We start from the raw sequence: 19910 nt of genomic DNA, 5'->3' as shown, positions 1-19910 counted from the left end.
CAAATTATTGTTTTCCTTTACAGTGTAGCTGAGAAAGTGCTCATATTTGCAATGGAAATCCATGAGAGCATTCCCTTTCTGGTGCTGTGTACTCTATGTTTTATCCCCAGTATTAAAGAACAGAGCAGGAGCATATTAGAGTCACTTGTATCTTTTGAAAAAATCCAATTTGTTTACAGCAAATTTGACGATGTGGACTGATCTATGCAGGAAGCTAAAGACAGAATCGGGTCTCTGGGCCCATCCCCCACCCCACTCTCTACACTATCACACTACATTAACCTTCCTCATATGTTTTGTCCCACACAAAACAATCTCACTCATATACTAAGAAAGAGTTCTTATGACAGTCTTCACAAAGAATTTTATAAAGTTTAATTTCTTTGTTTCTTCCCAGAATTGCACATGTTCTGGGTGTCTACACTCGTTTAATTATACTAGTCTACTGGCACAGAGTACATCTATAAGATCACATGTCTGTAAACTTAAATACATTGACTAATAGGAAGCACTCAGTAAATATCCATTGAGTCAATGGATGACTGAATGCCACCATGTAAATATCATCTGGCTTTAGTGCTGTCCTTATCTAAGGAGAGGGCAGTGCAAGACTTCCAGTGAATGTCTAAAAATGTAGTGTCAAACCATCTAGTTCTTTTTAATATACATACATACCTGTAAAATTTTAATGTATGAAGTAAGAACAATAATTGATTAACAACAAATTGTAAAGTAGACCAATTTTAACAAAAAGTTATGTGAATGTGGATTCTCTCTCTTGAAAGAACTAAAGTAAATATTAATAGTTTTGGATTGAAGTTGAGTGAGGTCAACAGAAACCAGAGAAAGCAAAACCTTAATTTAGAGTGAAAAAAAGAAAGAGAATCAAACCTGCATTTGAGAACACAGACCAAAAGTAGTGATATTGTCTGTTGTCATGCACAAAAGATGAAGAGTGGTCTGCAGCCTCACTTCCTCACACCTCTTTGTGACTATCCATAGAATGTAATTCTATGCCAACTTACAATGTTATGAAGAATATTAATTAGTAAGGAATACCCAACAGCTTGTATATATAAACTGAACATTTCTGTGGTCAGAACCTCTTTCAAACAAGATGGAGAAATTCCCCTAAATCCTTCCTAGAAAGGAAACTGTTTGTGATAGACAGTTAAACAGAAAATGCTCATTAAATGGAATGGAATGTTAAAAGCAGACCATGTTTTCTGGATCCCTAAGGATGAAAGACATCCAAAAGCTGTATGGAAGTAGACCTAGAAACCATGGGAACATCTCTTATGTGAGGAAGAACTCACCCACTGAAAAGGTGACACTTTCCTATTTCAATTAAATATATTTACTATATCCAAAAGCATTTTGATAGGATGTGGACAATATTAAAACATTACTTGTAAGGTCACTCATAGTTAACTGGTTTGAGTTTGTAGTAGAAAGCTCATGAGTAAGATCTACAGTATTTAGGATATTCACAGAGAAGAATAAAAGAAAGGCTAGACCCCTCAACTTTCTTTTGTGGGTGCCCATTGGAATGTTTCTGCGGAATGTTTTTTCTTCAAATTGAAAAATATTCTTCTTTAAAAATGAATGTGAAAAGATTTTTCCTTTAGAAAAGGGAAGATTCACACAGATGATATACTTTCAAAGGGATTGTTGAAAATTCAATGACAATGGAACTCTAAACGAAGTAGTGAAGGTTGAGTGATAATGCGAGTGAGAGGATGGACAGGAACAAGGGCACTCAGGTGCAGTTGGCAGAAGGATCCTTCCAACAGGCCAAGAAGTTCAGTACAGAAACGCAGGTACGGCAAACCGATATACTATCAAAAATGTATATGCAACTACCAAACTAGGTGCTATTTGGGACCTAAAAGCTTCATCTGAAGGTGTGTTAAGGGAAGAGAAAGTGAAACCTGGTGGTTGCAGGAAAATAACCAAACACCCAAGGGAAATAACCAGTTAAACTGAACATGAGTGACCATGAGAGTACACAGATTAGTATCTAGATTTAAAGTAAGGTAAGGGCGTGTGAGTTCTGTAGATACAAACAGAAGAACAAAAGATATTATTTCAGAATCACTTATAGGTAGCTCAGGAATGGTAGGAGAGGTGGCATTCCCCAGGAGGGTTTCACCCATAGACTGTACAGTGCTCAGTCCTGAAATCATACACATGGGTAGCATTATCCAGACGGAACAGGTTATATTTAGGAATATATTAGTATATGCTTATGCTTGTGCATGCAATAACAATTAGAAAAAACAAGAGGCCATGAATTTGAAGGAGAGTCGGGCGGGGTTCATAGGATGGTTTGGAGGGAAGAAAGGGAAGAGTGAGATGTTGTAATCAAATTATAAACTCCAAAATAAAAGTAAACAACGGAAATTTCAAAACAATCATGAAGTACTAATAAAAAAAAGGTCAGCATTTGGTAATTTTCTTTCCTTGTTACATTGTCTGTGTGGCTCACAGTAAAAAGAAGAGGAAGGTCCCTTAGACATGTTGAAATGAAAATTAATGCCATTCATTGGTCTTACATGTTTTACACTTTTATTCAGTTGAATAGCCTAAGAGAGTATTTCTTTAGTGGATAATTTTTAAGGAACTAATGTGTTTACCTTTATTTGACTCTTTCCCTTTGGAATCTCTTGGAATATAATTCCATTCTTGTGGAATGCTCTGAAGCAGATGATCAGGAACACGGGGCTTGTTTAGGTTTGTCTCGCTGTTTCTCTGACATCTCATGATGGATATTATCTGTTGCACAGTGTTCTTGACAGAGTCCATCAGTGCCAGTCTCAGACAGTGGATGACTTCTGGCTGGGACTCTGTGAACGATGAGACTTTAAAATCAAAGAGCATATTATGGTTAGCAGAGCCTGGTCACCAGCTGTGCCTTGTTCTTCTGGGAATACTGTCTTGTAGTTACCTAGTTCAATCTATAGAAGATTAGAGCTGGATTTAATTAGAAAATCATATAATTGAGAACCAGTTCTTAAACCATTTGAAATAGAGGTTCCCCCTACCTGGTAATGAAAGAACGACAGTTATGACCATGGTAAGCAGTGGGCTGACTCTGGCAGTGCAGCAGGAACTGCATTGCCTTTACAGAGACCACTTGTTACGAATTCTAAAGTCTCTAAGCTGCTGGGGCTTTAGTGGTAGAGTGCTTGCACCTGTAAGATCAAGGGCTTCAACCCTACATCCAAGAGCTGGAAAAAAAATTACAGCACGAACAAATTTCACAAAGCTCTAACATTTTTACTCTTTTACATGAAACCAAATCCCAAGAAACTGAGACTCTATAAAAACCTAAAGAAATATGAGAAACCATCGAAACGTCCAACTAGCTCTCATATATTCACATTCTCAAAAAAGTCTAAAACTACACTTTAGGTTAGAAAAGAGTAAGGTAAAACACCACACACACACACACACACACACACACACACACACACAAACACTCACTCAAAATGTAAAAAAAGAAAAGTTAAAATATGTACTAAGACTTCTAAGTGACACAGTGTAGAGAGTATGCACACAGGCCCAGCTCCAGTTGCTATAGGCCCATACATTAATTCTATCTAATCAACAATAAGAGAAAAACAGAAAAGAAGTGTCACTCAGTAATAATTTCTAATTTGATTTTTCTGTCATAAATGTTAATTTTCATATTAAGTGAACCGAAACAGAGGCAAAGAAATGCAAAACTTGACTTGTATCCTATAATTTAAAGAATTTACTATCATCTAATTTTATACTTCAAATCAATACCAACATATGAAAAAAATCCTATTTAATACAGGAGGAACCTCTGTTCATATCTATAAAAACTGAGAGAAAGGGGCTGGACAAGGTTTTTTTAATTGTTTCTTGGTTGCATGTTTTCAAGACATGTTTTCTCTGTTAGCTCTGGCTGGCTTGGAACTGACTCTGTAGCCCAGATAGAGCAGACGGGCCTCAAACTCACAGAATGCCTCTGCCTTCCGAGTTCTGGGATTAAAGGCATGTACAAGAAGGTAGTGACAGTTTTTCTTAATTTCCACTTTTTATGACTTTATTTAAGACTCATTAGAGGAAAATACATAAGAAAATCAGTAAGAACTATGGGTCTACTACTTTCCCCACAATGTAACCCTTATGAGTTCTTAGCAGGGAGCTGAAGGCTGTTGTAACTCAAGGCCCACAGCAGAGCTTCCTTGAGCACATTGGTATTTGGTTTAAGAAAATAAGCATTTTTCATTTTTATAGAAATAATCTTTCTAAATTTGTTATTTCAGGCCTGATAGAGAATACAAAACAAAAGAAACTTTTATTACTTAAATTTTTCCTTAATTTCAAAGAATAAGAACATAAGTAAATAAGGGATTTTCATGCATGTTCAAAGATGTGCAATGTGACTGAGAATAACAATTAAGAATTTAATAATTGAAGAATAATAAATAGCATTTTCAGGATGAAGCTTACTGATTATCATCTTTCAAGAAAATTCAGAAGAAGCTAAAACAGCAGGAAATCTTGGGCTTTAATGGTTGTGTAATTCCTGTTCCTTAAAATTCAAATCTGAAGTAAATCAGTTCTATGTTAGTTTTGTACTAAGAAATCTGCATCTTGGGCTGACGAGATGGCTCAGTGGTTAAGAGCACTGGCTGCTCTTCCAGAGTCCTAATTTCAATCCCAGCAACCATATAGTGGTTCCCAACCATTTATAATGAAATCCAGTACTCTCTTCTGACACTCAGGCCTCCAAGTAGGCAGAACAATATATACATAATAATTAAATAAATCTTAGTTTCTAAAAAAAGAAAAAAGAAAAAGAAATCTTTATCTCCTTTAGTGAAATGAGAAGCAGTGTGAGAAGGCAAGAAAATGAAGAGAAGAGGCTTTGAAAGGGTAATTGTCACAGAATTCTCACATGACAGATTCTGGTTTTTTGAACCCATCATACGAAGTTATCTTTGACAATGTCATAGAGATAATGAGCAGAGAAGATGAAAAATAATGACTTCAACACAGCTGATAAGAGGACCACAGACACAGTCCAAGAAGTCTGGAAACAGCAAGGCTCTGAGCTAGTCGAAGCTGCCCCATGGTGCCTAAGACATAGTCAAATGACACCAGTACAGGAGCTAAGAAAGAAAGCACATATGCTACGATCACAAATGATGTCAAAGAGAAGTGGAAGGAAATGATAATGACATTAGCCTCTTTCTCACCTCTTTCTCCCTGAGAGACTAAATAGAGGCAACTAAAGGTTGGGGTGTTAAGGATGAAGCAATGTGCCAACCATTACCTGACTTAAAGATGAGCAATCTATGAATACCTTGGATGTGCAGCACCCTAACTGTAACATTCTGTTTTGCTGAATCAAGGCATAATAGTACACATGGAAACACATTATTGTCATTCCAGTGGGTAGAAATGTTCAGTGGGTAAAATTGCTAACCATATAAGCCTGGCAGCCAGGAGTTTGATTCTTCAATCCAAGAGCACACATGAAACTATGACACAGTAGCACATATCTGGAATCTCAGCATTTACATGAAAGATGAGAGGCCAAGACTGAAGAACAATCTGGAAGCTTCAGCATCAAGTAGAAAAGAGTATTGGCATAGCAGCAGAGAACAAGGAAGACCCTGACTTAAAACAAGGTGGAAGGGTGAATCAACAGCAGTTCTCTGATAAGCACACACACACACACACACACACACACACACACACACACACACACACACAGTGGTATCTATGCATACACACACTGTGATATATATGCATGTATACACATATTATGGTATTTGTGCACACTCACATATGAGCACAAACACATACATGGTGATATATATGCATGCACACACATGCACACACATACACACATGGAGCATATTAACTTTGAAGAGAAAATCATTACTTTCATAATAATAAATGCTCATCTATCTAAGGAGAAATGGCCAGTAGTTTTGTCTATTGGCATATTAGTTTGCTTTCTATTGTTGTGATAAAGCACCATGGCCAAAAGAAACTTGGGGGCTCCCAGAGCTAAGGCTGTCCTACAGCCCTCATTACCCAAGTTCTGCCCAGAGAGAGCTGGTCTCCCAGAAGTGCCCTCACTCCTAAGCACACACTCCAAAAACTGTCCAAAGGGGGACTCACCAAGTGTGCACAGGGCCCAGGAACCATACAGCAGCCTGGGACAGGCTTCTGGTCTCCATCTGTGCCACAGAGGTAAGGCTGTTCCATAGCCCTTCATAACCAAATCCCACTCAGAAAGAGCTGGTCTCCCCAGGAGTGCTGACATACCTAAGATCACAGGCTCACAGACCCACAGGAGGGATGAGCTCCTGTCAGAGACAACAAGACTAAAACCACAGAAAACTAGATAGTGAGGGGCAAGTGCAAGAACTTAAGCAAAAGAAACCAAGGTTACTTGGCACCATATGAAGCCAGTTCTCCCACCGCAGCAAGCCCTGGATAGTCCAACACACAGGAAGAACACGATTCGGATTTAAAATCTCATCTCATGATGATGATAGAGAACTTTAAGAAGAACATAAATAAATACCATAAAGAAAAACAGGAGAACGCAGGTAAACAACCAGAAGCCCTTAAAGAGGAAACACAAAAATCCCTTAAATAGCAGGAAAACAAAACCAAACAGGTAAAGGAATTGAACCAAACCATCCAGGTTCTAAGAATGGAAGTAGAAACAATAAAGAAATCACAAAGGGAGACAACACTGGAGATAGAAAATTCAGAAGTCAGGAGCTGTTGCAAGCATCACATACAAGAAATAGAAGAGAGAATTTCAGGGGCACAAGATACCATAGAAAACATTGGCACAACAGTAAAAGAAAAGGCAAAATGCAAAAGCTTCTAATCCAAAACATCTAGGAAATCAAGGACACAATGAGAAGGCCAAACAAGGATAATAGGTGTAGAAGAGAGTGAAAATTCCCAACTTGGAGGGCTACTAACAAAATTATAGAAGAAAACTTCCCTAACCTAAAGAAAAAGATGCCCATAAACATACAAGAAGCCTACAGAACTCCAAATAGACTGGATCAGAAAAGAAATTCCTCTCATCACATAATAGTCAAAACACTAAATGTACAAAACAAAGAAAGAATATTAAAAGCAGTAAGGGAAAAGGGTCAAGTAACATATAAAGGCAGACCTATCAGAATTACAGCAGACTTTTCAACAGAGACTATGAAAGCTAGAAGATCCTGGGCAGATGTCATACAGACCCTAAGAGAACACAAATGCCAATCCAGCAAAACTCTCAATTACCATAGACTGAGAAACAAACATATTCCATGATAAAACTAAATTTACACAGTATCTTTCCACAAATCCAGGCCTACAAAGGAAAATAGATGGAAAACTCCAACACAAGGAGGGAAACTACACTTTAGAAAAAGCAAGAAAATGATCTTTATTAAACAAACGCAAAAGAAGATAGCCACACAAACATAATTGCACCTCTAACAACAAAAATAACAGGAAGTAAAAATCACTATTCCTTAATATCTCTTAACATCAATGCACTCAATTCCTCAATAAAAAGACATAGATTAAGAGACTGGTTATGAAAACAGGACCCAGAATTTTTCTGTATACAGGAAATGCACCTCAGTGACAAAGACAGACACTACGTCAGAGACAAAGGTTGGGAAATTTTTTTTCAAGCAAAAGGTCCCAAGAATCAAGCTGAAGTAGCCATTCTAATATGGAATAAAATCAACTTTCAACCAAAAGTTATCTAAAAAGATAAGAAAGTACAGTTCATACTTCTCAAAGGAAAAATCTACCAAGAAGAACTTTAAGTTCTGAACATCTATGCTCCAAATGCAAGGGAACCCACATTCATAAAAGAAACTTTACTCAAGCTCAAATTACACATTGCACCTCACACAGTAATAGTGGGAGACATCAACAACCCACTCTCATCAATGGACAGATCATGGAAACAGAAATGAAGCTAAGAAACTAACAGAAGTTATGCATCAAATGGATTTAACAGATTTCTGTAGAACATTACATCCTAAAACAAAAGAATATACCTTCTTCTCAGCACCTCTTGTCTCCTCCAAAACTGACCATATAATCAGTCACAAAACAGGCCTCGACAGATACAAGATGATTGAAATAATTCCATGCATCCTATCAGATCACCACGAACTAAGGCTGGTCTTCAATAACAACAAAAACAACAGACATCCTACATACACATGGAAGCTTAAAAATGCTCTACTCAACGATAACTTGGTCAAGGGAGAAATAAAGAAAGAAATGAAAGACTTTTTAGAATTTAATGAAAGATACAACATGCCCAAATTTTAGGACAAAATGAAAGCAGTCCTACAAGGAAAACTCATGGCTCTGAGTGCCTCCAAAAAGAAACTGGAGAGAGCATACACTAGCATCTTAACAGCACACTTGAAAGCTCTAGAACAAGAAGAAGCAAATACACCCAAGAGGAGTAGACAACAGGAAATAATCAAACTCAGGGCTGAAATCAACCAAGTAGAAACCAAAAGAACTATACAAAGACTCAACAAAACCAGGAGGTGGTTCTTTGAGAAATCAACAAGATAGACAAACCCTTAGCCAGACTAACCAGAGGGCATGGAGACAGTATCCAAATAAGCAAAATCAGAAGTGAAAAGGGAGATATAACAACAGAAACTGAGGAAATTAAAAAAAAAAACCATCAGATCCTACTACAAAATCCTATACTCAACAAAACTAGAAAATCTGGATAAAATGGGCAATTTTCTAGACAGATACTAGGTTCCAAAGTTAAATCAGCATTAGATAAATCATCTAAACAGTCCCATAACCCCTAAATAAAGAGAGGCAGTCATTAAAAGTGTCCCAACCAATGGAAGACCATAAAAAGACAGAGAACTTCTGGGGGAATCACCATCCCTGACCTCAAGCTGTACTACAGAACAAAACTGATAAAAACTGCATGATATTGGTACAGTGACAGGCAGGTAGATCAATGGAACAGAATTGAAGACCCAGGAATGAACCCACACACATAAGGTCATTTGATCATTGACAAAGGAGTTAAAACCATCCAGTGGAAAACAGATAGCATTTTTAACAAATGGTGCTGGTTCAACTCCTCATCAGCATATAGAAAAATCACATCCAACCACTCTTATCTCCTTTTACAAAGCTCAAATCCAAGTGGATCAAGGACCTCCACATAAAACCAGAGACACTAAAACTAATACAAGAGAAAGTGGGTAAAAGCTTTGAACACATGGGCACAGGGGAATATTTCCTGAACAGAACACAAATGGCTTATGCTTTAAGATCAACAATATGGGTCTTCATAAAATTGAAAAGCTTCTGTATGTCCAAGACACTGTCAATAGGACAAAACAGTAACCCACAGATTGGGAAAAAAATCTTTACCAACCCTTCACCTGATAGAAAGCTAATATCCAATATATACAAAGAACTCAAAAAGTTAGACTACATCGAACCAAATAAGCCTATTAAAAATGTGGTACAGAGTTAAACAAAGAATTGTCAACTGAGGAATACCAAATGTCTGAGAAGCACCTAAAGAAATGTTCAACATCCTTAGTCATCAGTGAAATGCAAATCAAAACTACCCTGAAATTCTACCTCACACCAGTCAGAATGGCTAAGATAAAAAACTAAGGTCATAGCAGATGTTGGAAAGGATGTAGAAAGGGAACACTCCTCCAGTATTGGTGGGATTTTAAACTGCTACAACCACTGTGGAAATCAGTCTGGTGGTTCCCCCGAAAATTGGACTTTGTACTACCTGAGGATGCAGCAATACCACCCCTGGGCATATACCAAAAAGATGCTCCAATATATAACAAAGACACATGCTCCACTATGTTCATAGTAGCCATATTTATAATCGCAGAAGCTGGAACCAACCCAGATGTTCCTCAACAGTAGAATGAATACAGAAAATGTGGTACATTTACACAATGGCATACTACTCAGTTATTAAAAACAATGACTTCATGAAATTCTTAGGTAAGTTGATGGAACTAGAAAACATCCTCCTGGCTGGGCAGTGATGGTGCACATCTGTAATCCCAGCACTTGGGAGGCAGAGGCAGGCAGATTTCTGAGTTTACGGCCAGCCTGGTCTACAGAGTGAGTTCCAGGACATCCAGGACTGCACAGAGAAACCCTGTCTTGAAAAACTCAAAAAAAAATCATCCTGAGTGAGGTAACACAGTCACAAAACAACACATGTGGCATGCACTCACTGATAAGTGGATACTATCTCAGAAGCTCGGAATCCCCAAGGTATAATTCACAGACTATATGAAGACCTCAAGCAGACAGAATACCAAAGTATGGATGCTTCAGTCCTTCTTAGAAGGGAGAACAAAATACTCAAGGGAGGAAATATGGAGACAAAGTGAGCAGAGACTAAAGCAAAGGTCATCCAGAAACTGGATATGGTATCCATCCCATATACAGACACCAAACCCAGAGACTATTGTGGATGCCAAGAAGTGCTTGCTGACAGGAGCCTAATATAGCTGTCTCCTGAGGTGCTCCACGAGATTCTGACAAATACAGATGTGCATGCTTGCAGCCACCTATTGGACTGAGCACGGGATCCCCATTGGAGGAGTTAGAGATAGGACTGAAGGAGCTGAAGTGGTTTGTAACCCCATAGGAAGAACAGCAATATCAATGAGTCAGACACCCCAGAGTTCCCAGGGATTAAGAAACCAACCAAAGAGTACACATGAATCCACCCATGGCTCCAGCCACCTATGTAGCAGAGGATGGCCTTATCAGGAATCAGTGGGAGCATAAGCCCATGGTCCTATGAAGGCTTGTTGCTTCAGTGTAGAGGAATGCCAGGGCAGGGAGGTGGGAGTGGGTGGGTGGGTCCGGGAGCACCCTCATAGAAGTAGGGGGAGGAGGGATAGGATAGGGGATTTTTGGAGGGTAACTGGGAAAGGGGATAACATTTGAAAAGTAAAAAAATAAAATATCCTATTAAAAATGTGAAAAATTAGCAACTTGGCGAGGAAAAGATGTATTTTGTTACTTCAGGTAATATTTTGTCCTTAGAGCATCAACACAGGTACTCAAGCATGGCAGAAACCTGGAAGCAAGAACTGATATGGAGACTATGGAGGAGCATTGTTACTGGTTTCTGGTTGTCTTACTCGGCTTGCTTTCTTATACAAACCAGGAGCACTTGGCGTGGCCCTGCCCTCTGAGGGCTGGTCCCTTCCACACCAATCATCAATCATGGAAATTAGCTACACTTTAAGCCTTACTCCAGGAGATGGAACTCATACCTGACAATGCTTAGTTGGCCACCAAGCTGGGACAAGAAAGGCCATTGGCTTAGAACAGAACAATAGTTCTGTTAAAGAAACAGAGCAATAAATGATTTCTAACTATATTCTGCCATACACACTAGTTTGTTGCTCAGCTATCTTCACAGAAGCTTCATCCTGTAGGAGATGTATGTAAAAGGGAACAAATACAGAGACCCATAACCAGAAAGTGTGCCATTAGTGACAGACCTAGGAACATTCGGTCCTAAATGGGATATCGTCATCAAACTCCTCCCCTATGGCCATGTCAAAAAGATTCTAAGAGCCAGGAGGGATGGAAGACACAAATGAAAAGATGTTTTCCTGCCACAACAGGACTGATGAATTCACAGAGACTGTGGTAACAAGAACAGGGTCTGCACAATTCCAAGCCAGGTCAGGCCACAATGCTAAGGGATAGGGGAAGACATGGTCTCCTATACCTAAACCAGAAGCTATATTCAATTGACAACTGCTTGCTAAGGAAAACAGTTTTCTTCAGTGGAGTGTTTTGGGTGTTCAAACCACATTCATCGACTGAAGGCCCCATACCCAGCAGTGGATGGCCAACTCAAACAAACTCAATGGTATTTTGGGAAATATTTGTCTTGTCATGGTTTATCTGGACATTTTTTAACCTTAAAAATGTTTACTTATATATAATGGCTTCTGATTTTTTACATTATGGATTCCCCCCATCTGTCTCTCTGTCTGTCTCTGTCTGTCTCTCTGTCTCTGTCTTTCTCTCCTTCTTTCTGTGTCTGTGTGTGAGCGTGTGTTGTGTTGGGTACATGTGGATCTCATGATTTTTTTTTGCTCATTTTTTCTTTTTCATTGTTTGTTTTGTTCTATTCTGGGTTGTTTGTTTGTTTTGCCTGTTTTTTTAAAAGGGGTTGTAAGTGTGAAGAGATGGGGAGGTTCTAGGACGAGAAGACACTATGATTAGAATATATTGTATAAGAAAATCTATTTTTTAATTGAAAAAGAAAAAGCCCTGCAGACTTGCCTACAGGCAATCTAGATGGATCAAGTTGAGGAATTAAGAAAGAGAACCTTCATTCTAAAATTCTACCCTTCAGGATTTTCTGCCTTATCCCAAGTACATCACATTTAACAGGAGATAAATGGTTAATAATTCCAAACAGAAGCTCTATAAGAAGCATGATAAACTTTTACAAACAAGAGTCAGAAAATCTCATTTGCATCAAACATTGAAAACACCTTTAAAGACCACTTAAATATCAATAAAGCATTTATTTCATAAACGGTAAGTTTCTAGTACCTGGAATGTTGAATAAAAAGTCCCATAGTTGTTCTTCTTCCATGTGACTCATAAAAACATTTCCAAATGTCTGTGGGGACAAGTGACAATGGTACAGAACTTCAAAGATGGCGCCCACCACGCTACCACCTGCACTCTGCTTACTCTCCATGCCAGCAGCTTGTTCTTGAAAAGAGAGAGAGTGTGGGGATCAGGGGATAAGACCTTACTCTGACCACTTCCCTATGACACACACTTGCTTCTTGCAATTGAGAAGCACCACACGCTGAGAGATACAATCATTCAACATGACCATTTCAGATGCATTTGTGGGTGGCTACTATAAAATTGTCTGTGAGAAGAACCATAATGTAATCACTGCAAGAGTTGAGGACAGTTTTCCTCAATGTCAGAATCCCTTTTTACTTGAAGGAAAATTTTTAAATTTTCATTTAAAAATTATTGATATTCAAGAAATATTTTTAAAACCCATATAGCTCAGAAAACTAAAAGTGAAGCATAAGAAAATTCACATGTTCTTTGAATCATGGAATCAATTCTGAAAAACAAATTGTGAATATTTCCAAAGTATATTGACACCATCATTTCATAATGAAGCAAATTTTCAATCAGTTCCTTTACTAATCCTCATGAGTAATTATACAACTACAAAGCTATTCTATTGCTGGCTCCCTTCTGGCTCCACTATGGCTTCTATTAAAGATCAATAATGAGAGTATCAGGCATAACTAAACTTATATGGCACATGGAATTGAGAAATAATTCCTATTTTGCTTGAATAATAAAGCCCTATATATCACAATAAACAAAATGTGTATTGAGTTAAAGATAGTATCAAATCATGTCTTAAATTATTTTTAATGACTTCTATTAATATAATCTAGTGTCATTGGGAATAGGGAAATTTCTTTAAAATTCTTTTACAATTTTACTTATTGGGCTTGCTTTTAGGAGGCCACTCTTATCTAGAAATTAAAAAAAAATACCAGAAATTTTATGCAGAGAGCCTTGCTAGTTTTCTTCCTAATATCAATTTTAACTAAATTAGTTTTTATTGAACTAGTCATTATTGTCCACCTTCTTACTTTTCCCCTGGCAATATGAACTGTTTGCTTATTTGTTTGTTTGTTTGTTTGTTTGTATGAATGACACTGACTCTGTTACCTGGGATGGGCATGCAGCTAAGGCCTGGTACCACACTCATTCTCCATGATCAGTTCATAGATGGGCACATGACCAACAGGAACCTTCCTAAAGAGTTCTGCTGTAGAGTTTTGACAGTATTTGATAAGCTGGTAGAGTAGTCTGGAAGGTGCTTTGGGTGACTATTTGAGGAAGAGGTACTAAAAATTAATGAGCAATGGTAAAAAAAAAAAAAAAGAAAAAGAAAAACTTTTTTTCTGAAATTATTTTCCAATTCTCAAGCATCTTATTCAACCCATGATTCACTTGCTGGGTCATTTAAATGTTTCCCACCACCTTTTCTTTCATCCATCTAGAATGTCACCCTCTCAAGGACTGTGAAATGATATCTTCATGGCATTACAAAGTCATTAACTAATGATCTCATGTCAACTACTGGCACCAAAAATGGAGCTGTTTAAGACTGGGCCTCTCTCCAACAAGCAGCTGAAAGAGTCAGATGCAGAACTGAGAGAAGCCGAGGACTCACGTGGTTGAATTGGGAAGAAGCTGAGGAAGATGATGTCCCCATGGGAGGACCAGCAGTCTCAACTGACCTAGAGCCCTGAACTCTCTCAGACACTCAGCCACCAAGGCAGCATACACTAGCTGATATGAGGTTCCTGACACATACAGCAGAGGACTGTCTGGTCTGGATAGGGAGACAGGTGTATCAGGCTACTGAGAGCAAGCACTTCTTGGCATTTGCAATAGGGTCAGGCTTTGGAGTCTGCGTGTGGGATGGATCCCACTCTGGATGGCCTTTCATTCAGTCTCTGCTCTACTCTTTGTCCCTGTATTTCCTTTACACAAGAGAAATTCTGGGTTAAAATTTTGGAGATGGGTGGTGGACCCATCCCTCACTGGGGCCATGCATAACTTCTGGATATGGTCTCCAGAGGTTCTCCCTGCCCTTTGTGGGGCATTTTAGCAAATGTCATTCAAGTGGGGTGCTGAGAGGATCTTGCCTTCCTGGTATCTGGGACTTTCTGGATGCTACACACAGTTCCCCATCCCCCATTGGTACACACCTGTGTTCAATTTCCTGACATCTCCTCCATCTCCTCTCATACCTAATTCTTCCCCTCTTTACCTCCTCCTCTTCTCTCCCTCCTAAGTCCCAATCACTCCCTATGTCCCTTGACTATTTTGTTATCAATTCTAAATATGACTGAATCATCCACTCTTTGGTCTTCCTCTTGAGCTTCACATGGTCTGTGTGTTGTATCATGGGTATTCCAAGCTCTTTGCTTAATATCCACTTATCAGTGAGTACATATCATATGTGGTCTTTTGTGGCTGAGTTACCTCACTCAGCATGATATTTTCTAGATCTATCCATTTGCCTGTGAATTTCATGAAGTCATTGTTTATAATGCCTGAGTAGTGTGAGTAGTGTTCCATTGTGTAAATGTACCATATTTTCTGTATTCATTCCACTGTTGAGGACATCTGTGTTGTTTCCAGTTTCTGGTTATTATAATGTGATGGTTATGAGCATAGTGGAGCATATATATATATATATATATATATATATATATATATATGTTTTAGGATGGAATGCTGTATATATATATATATATATATATATGGTAAATCCATTTAATGCATAACTTCTGTTAGTTTTATTTTGTCTCTGTTCAGTTTCTACTTCAATGATCTTTCCATTGATGAGAGTGGGTTGTTGAAGTCTCCCACTATTATTTTGTGAGGTGCAATGTGTACTTTGAGCTTTAGTAAAGTTTCTTTTATGAATGAGGGTGCCATTGCATTTGGAGTATAGATGTTCAGAACTGAGAGTTCTTGTTGGTAGATATTCTTAGACTTTTTAGAAGTATCCTTCCTTATCTTTTTGATAATTTTTGGTTGAAATTTGATTTTATTCGATATTAGAATGGCTACTCCAGCTTGTTTCTTGGGACCATTTGATTGGAAAATTTTTTCCCAGCCTTTGACTTTGAGGTATTGTCTGTCTTTCTCACTGAGGTGCATTTCCTGTATGCAGCAAAATGCTGGGTCCTGTTTACATATTCAGTCTGTTAGTTTATGTCTTTTTATTGGGGAATTGAGTGCGTTGATGTTATGAGATATTAAGGAATAGTGACTGTTGCTTCCTGTTATTTTTTTATGTTATTTTTATGTTTGTGTAGCTATCTTCTTTTGGGTTTATTGAAAGAAGATTACTTTCTTGTTTTTTCTAGGGTGTAATTTTCCCTCCTTGAGTTAGTGTTCTATTTTCCTTTGTAGTGCTGGACTTGTGGAAAGATATTGTGTAAATTTGGTTTTACCATGGAATATGTTGGTTTATCTATCTATGGTAATTGAGTATAGTAGTTGGGGATAAAACAGTGTTTTCCTGAGAGTCACCTTCCCTATGTAGTTTTTGGAAAATGAACAATATGGTAGCCAAGAGGTGGGTGTGGAAAACTTCTCTTAGAAGCTGCTTTTGGGTGCTTGCCATGTGTGATGTCAACTTGACTCTATATGAATTTTACCAAAATCCTAGTGCCTTTGAAGAATTTCTTTCTTAATTAAATCATCTGAACTAGAAGACCCTTGTCCAATCCAGATCTTTGAGGCGAGATCTTTAATCTGGACCACAGCCTACTTAAGGGACATAGAAGGAGGAAGCTGTCTCTGCCCTTGCCTGCTTGTTCTCTGCTTGCCAGCAAGTCCATTGCTTCACTGGCTTAGGATCTATTCTTTTGGAAATCTGCCATTTCCAGCCTTGTGGATTGATAACTATTGGAATATTGGACCTTCCATTTGTCAGCTGCCATTGTTGGACTAGCTGCACCACAGTTTGTAAGACAGTTTAATGAATTTTATCATTTGGACAGGAATAAAATCCTGAGGGAAGATGTTGTAGAAGTTTTAGAAATCATATACAGTCTATACAAAATGGAGAGCAGCACAACAGTACTTTTGGCCATTGTCTACTGTCACTTCTTAAGAGCACTGCTTTGCTCTATAAGGAACCCTACTTATGTAGATTATATTCAGTGTATCTTATCTGAATTTTTTAACACAGGAGAAGTACTGGGGTACTGAGGAAAGGTCAGAGTGAGATTCTGGTGGCAATGAGAAAACCCAAAACTTACTAAAAATGATTGGATGACTGGAGCAATTTGAACAAGGAAATGCTGTGTGTCTCATTATGGGATGTAGTTATGTAGGGATATATTTGTTATTCACATATAAGCAATGGTAAGCATAAATAAGCAAAAATGGAGAACACTGAGGTTTAGAGAAACAAGAAGCCAGGATGAAGAATGCTCACGGATCTGAAACAGCAACAAGCTCTTGCAGATGAAAGCAGAGTTGCTTGGGGGTTCTAGATTAGAACACCTATGTGTAGAGGGAGCTCACATATTGCAGCCTTGGTGACTGGAAACAGTTAGGCAGGTTTCTGGTATGTGGGAGGGAATACTCAGGTGGGGACAAATCAAAAGATCCCACAACTAGGCTAGTGTGAATGGTGGAAGGTCCTGGATGTGGTCCTGCATATGCTAAGGAGCTAGACCAGAATGAGTTTAATTTAGGAAACTTGACTAGCCTCATGTGTGGTATACTAGAGGAATCCATACAAGTGGGATGGTGGGAACTCTGTAGGTGAGGGATGTCACATTCAGGCAGCACTCCTTGTTCTTTTCTAACATAGTATTGGCAGGAAAGACATTTTAGTGAAGAGACACGTGGTTTCTTATTCCTCAATTTTCAGTCATAATTTTCTTGAAGTAGAAGTCTCTGTCCACAGTGGAAATGATGGAAAGCCACAGCTACTGGTGTGCTGTCTTAAAGCACTCTTCAAGGTAGACTAAAATTTCGAGTGCTGGTCTAATGTAATTTCTACTAATTTATTATCTAATTCAGCTTTGCACTTTGTAAATATAACTGCTTTCTTCCAATTCTCCAAGGCATTTCAAAGACTGAATGTAGACAGCTTCTATACACTGGCACTTCTGACTGAACAGCATCATACAAAAATATTCTTTTACTTAGAATTCCTGAAATAAAAAGATCAATCAAGCTTCAGTGCATTTCCTCTGCTGTGACTGCCCATAGCTGCCAGCATATGTATTTGGCTTCCACTCTTCGGGTAACATTTGAGTAGACTAAAAGTTCCATTCAACTTTGGCAATGAATGTTTGTTTGCAGTTGATGTGCTTGGTTTTGTTTGTTTGTTTCATTGTGCATTTTGGACATTTTTGAAAGTATACATACTCACTTGAACTTTTCAACAAGATTCTTGGTATGAGGCCACCACTGTGAAGAAGGGTCTCTAGAAGTAGGTTCCACTTACAGCAAGGCTGCGATAAGAGCAGTTTCAACTGACCCTGGGCTGTCAGTCCACCCACTGATGGCGGCCTTCAGAATGCAAGATAAGACAGAGTAATGAAGTTAATCTATCTATGAAATCAATAGCCTTAAAGTCCAGAGGTAATGTTAACTCTTTTAAATGTCAATTTCTTCCAGATTACTCAGAAAATGCTTTCATGCTTGTTTACTTTAGGGTTGCTCAGGGAAGGAATTACATTTAATCTCAACCAGATTACTCAGAAAATGCTTTCATGCTTGTTTTCTTTAGGGTTGCTCAGGGAAGGAATTACATTTACTCTCGACTAGCAAATTAATTATTGGTAGCCTGCCCAATTTAAAACTGATACCAAATAACTATACCTGTATTTAACATATCCCCCCCTCTGTCTCTCTCTGTGTGTATATGTGGGTATTTATGTATGTGAGTATGTAGTGTGTGTGTGTGTGTGTGTGTGTGTGTGTGTGTGTGTGTGCGCGTGTGTGTGTTGACTACATATGCATTTGTTTTGAGTGACTTCATTTGTTTGCTCCCTAGATACATAATGACTGTCTACTATATAGTATTAGCTTCTTGTCTTGCATGGGAAAAGATGCTCTAGTGAGCTTTTGAATACTTGGAACTTTGCTTTATATTAAATTTGCTGGTAAAACTAAAGGAATTCAAAACTTCTGTGAAGGGCCAGCCACAATCTAATTACTTAATTAGAAAATCCTTAAATCAACATGCAATTATCAGAATTAATGCTACCACTCACCCAGTGACCTACTTAAGTAATGTCATCAAAGAGAAACAATTCCAAGATAAACAGGCTCTGCTTTCTAATCTGTTACCAGTTTTGAACAGAAAATTAACTTCCCCAGAGAACTGCTTTCATTGATAAGGGTATCAGTACCTCATTAGAAAGTGGGAATTATCAATACCATTGTTCAACTTCTCCCTTTAAAATCCCCCAATTTGGATCACCTAAAGGTTATAACGAGAGATGGTTTCTCTATTAGCTCTTCCTGCAGGTTGCTGCCCTGTTTGAGTTCCTGTTCTGACTTTTTCGGATCACGAGCTTTGATGCAGAATCATAAGCCAAATAAACCCTTTCATTCCCAACTTGGTTTTTGTTGTGGTATTTGATAACAGTAACACTAAGACATCACCCTTTAACAAATTTAACAAAAATTCCACTTTCTCTGAATACTCTTCAATGAATGTTTCTCTTCAGAGTGGCCTCTGTATTAAAGAAATTATGACAAACTTACACAGTTCAGCACTTATTTCATCAAGTGAAAGTTTAGCTCTCCATCTATACTGGAGTGTCTTGAACACAACACAAGAGAGCGAGAGAGAGGAAAAAGAAAGAAGGACCAAAAATGTAAATATAGAAAATTTCAAGCATCTCCTTGGCATGGCATTGGAAACATTTCACAACTTCACGATGCACAAAATTCTCCAGTCTGTACTTAAACTTTGATCCAATTCAGACTTTCCTTGTGAGGCTTTGATAAATGGAGGCAAAAGCAACTCCTTGGGCATTTGGGTAATGTGAGGTAGGAAAATTTCTATCGTAGGTGGCTGGTGGAGCAGAAGAGACAAGCAACTGTACTCTCAGACTAGAGGAGTAAAAGTCATGGCTGTGAACATCTTAGGAATCCTCAGTTATTGTGCCAGCTCTTAGAAGAGTTTCTTCTTCTTCTTCTTCTTCTTCTTCTTCTTCTTCTTCTTCTTCTTCTTCTTCTTCTTCTTCTTCTTCTTCTTCTTCTTCTTCTTCTTC

The 19910-nt window shown here is 38.3% G+C and overlaps 1 protein-coding gene across 1 annotated transcript in view; it reads right to left on the bottom strand.

Annotated features, from left to right (window-relative positions):
• The window catches only part of Kiaa0825 (KIAA0825 ortholog), a 398643-nt gene that overhangs the window by 227531 nt on the left and 151202 nt on the right, over positions 1 to 19910 (bottom strand). The window contains exons 14-16 of the mRNA XM_029544170.1: positions 18056 to 18195; positions 12646 to 12810; positions 2637 to 2861 (exon numbers count right to left, since the gene is read on the bottom strand). Coding sequence (XP_029400030.1) covers positions 2637 to 2861; positions 12646 to 12810; positions 18056 to 18195 — 530 coding nt within the window. The remainder of the gene's footprint in view (positions 1 to 2636; positions 2862 to 12645; positions 12811 to 18055; positions 18196 to 19910) is intronic.

Source organism: Mus pahari, chromosome 11, assembly GCF_900095145.1.
Source record: "Mus pahari chromosome 11, PAHARI_EIJ_v1.1, whole genome shotgun sequence".
In the NCBI taxonomy this organism is placed as follows: Eukaryota; Metazoa; Chordata; class Mammalia; order Rodentia; family Muridae; genus Mus; species Mus pahari.
Note: the sequence above shows the minus strand (reverse complement) of the source record. Positions and strands in the feature narration are given on the sequence as shown.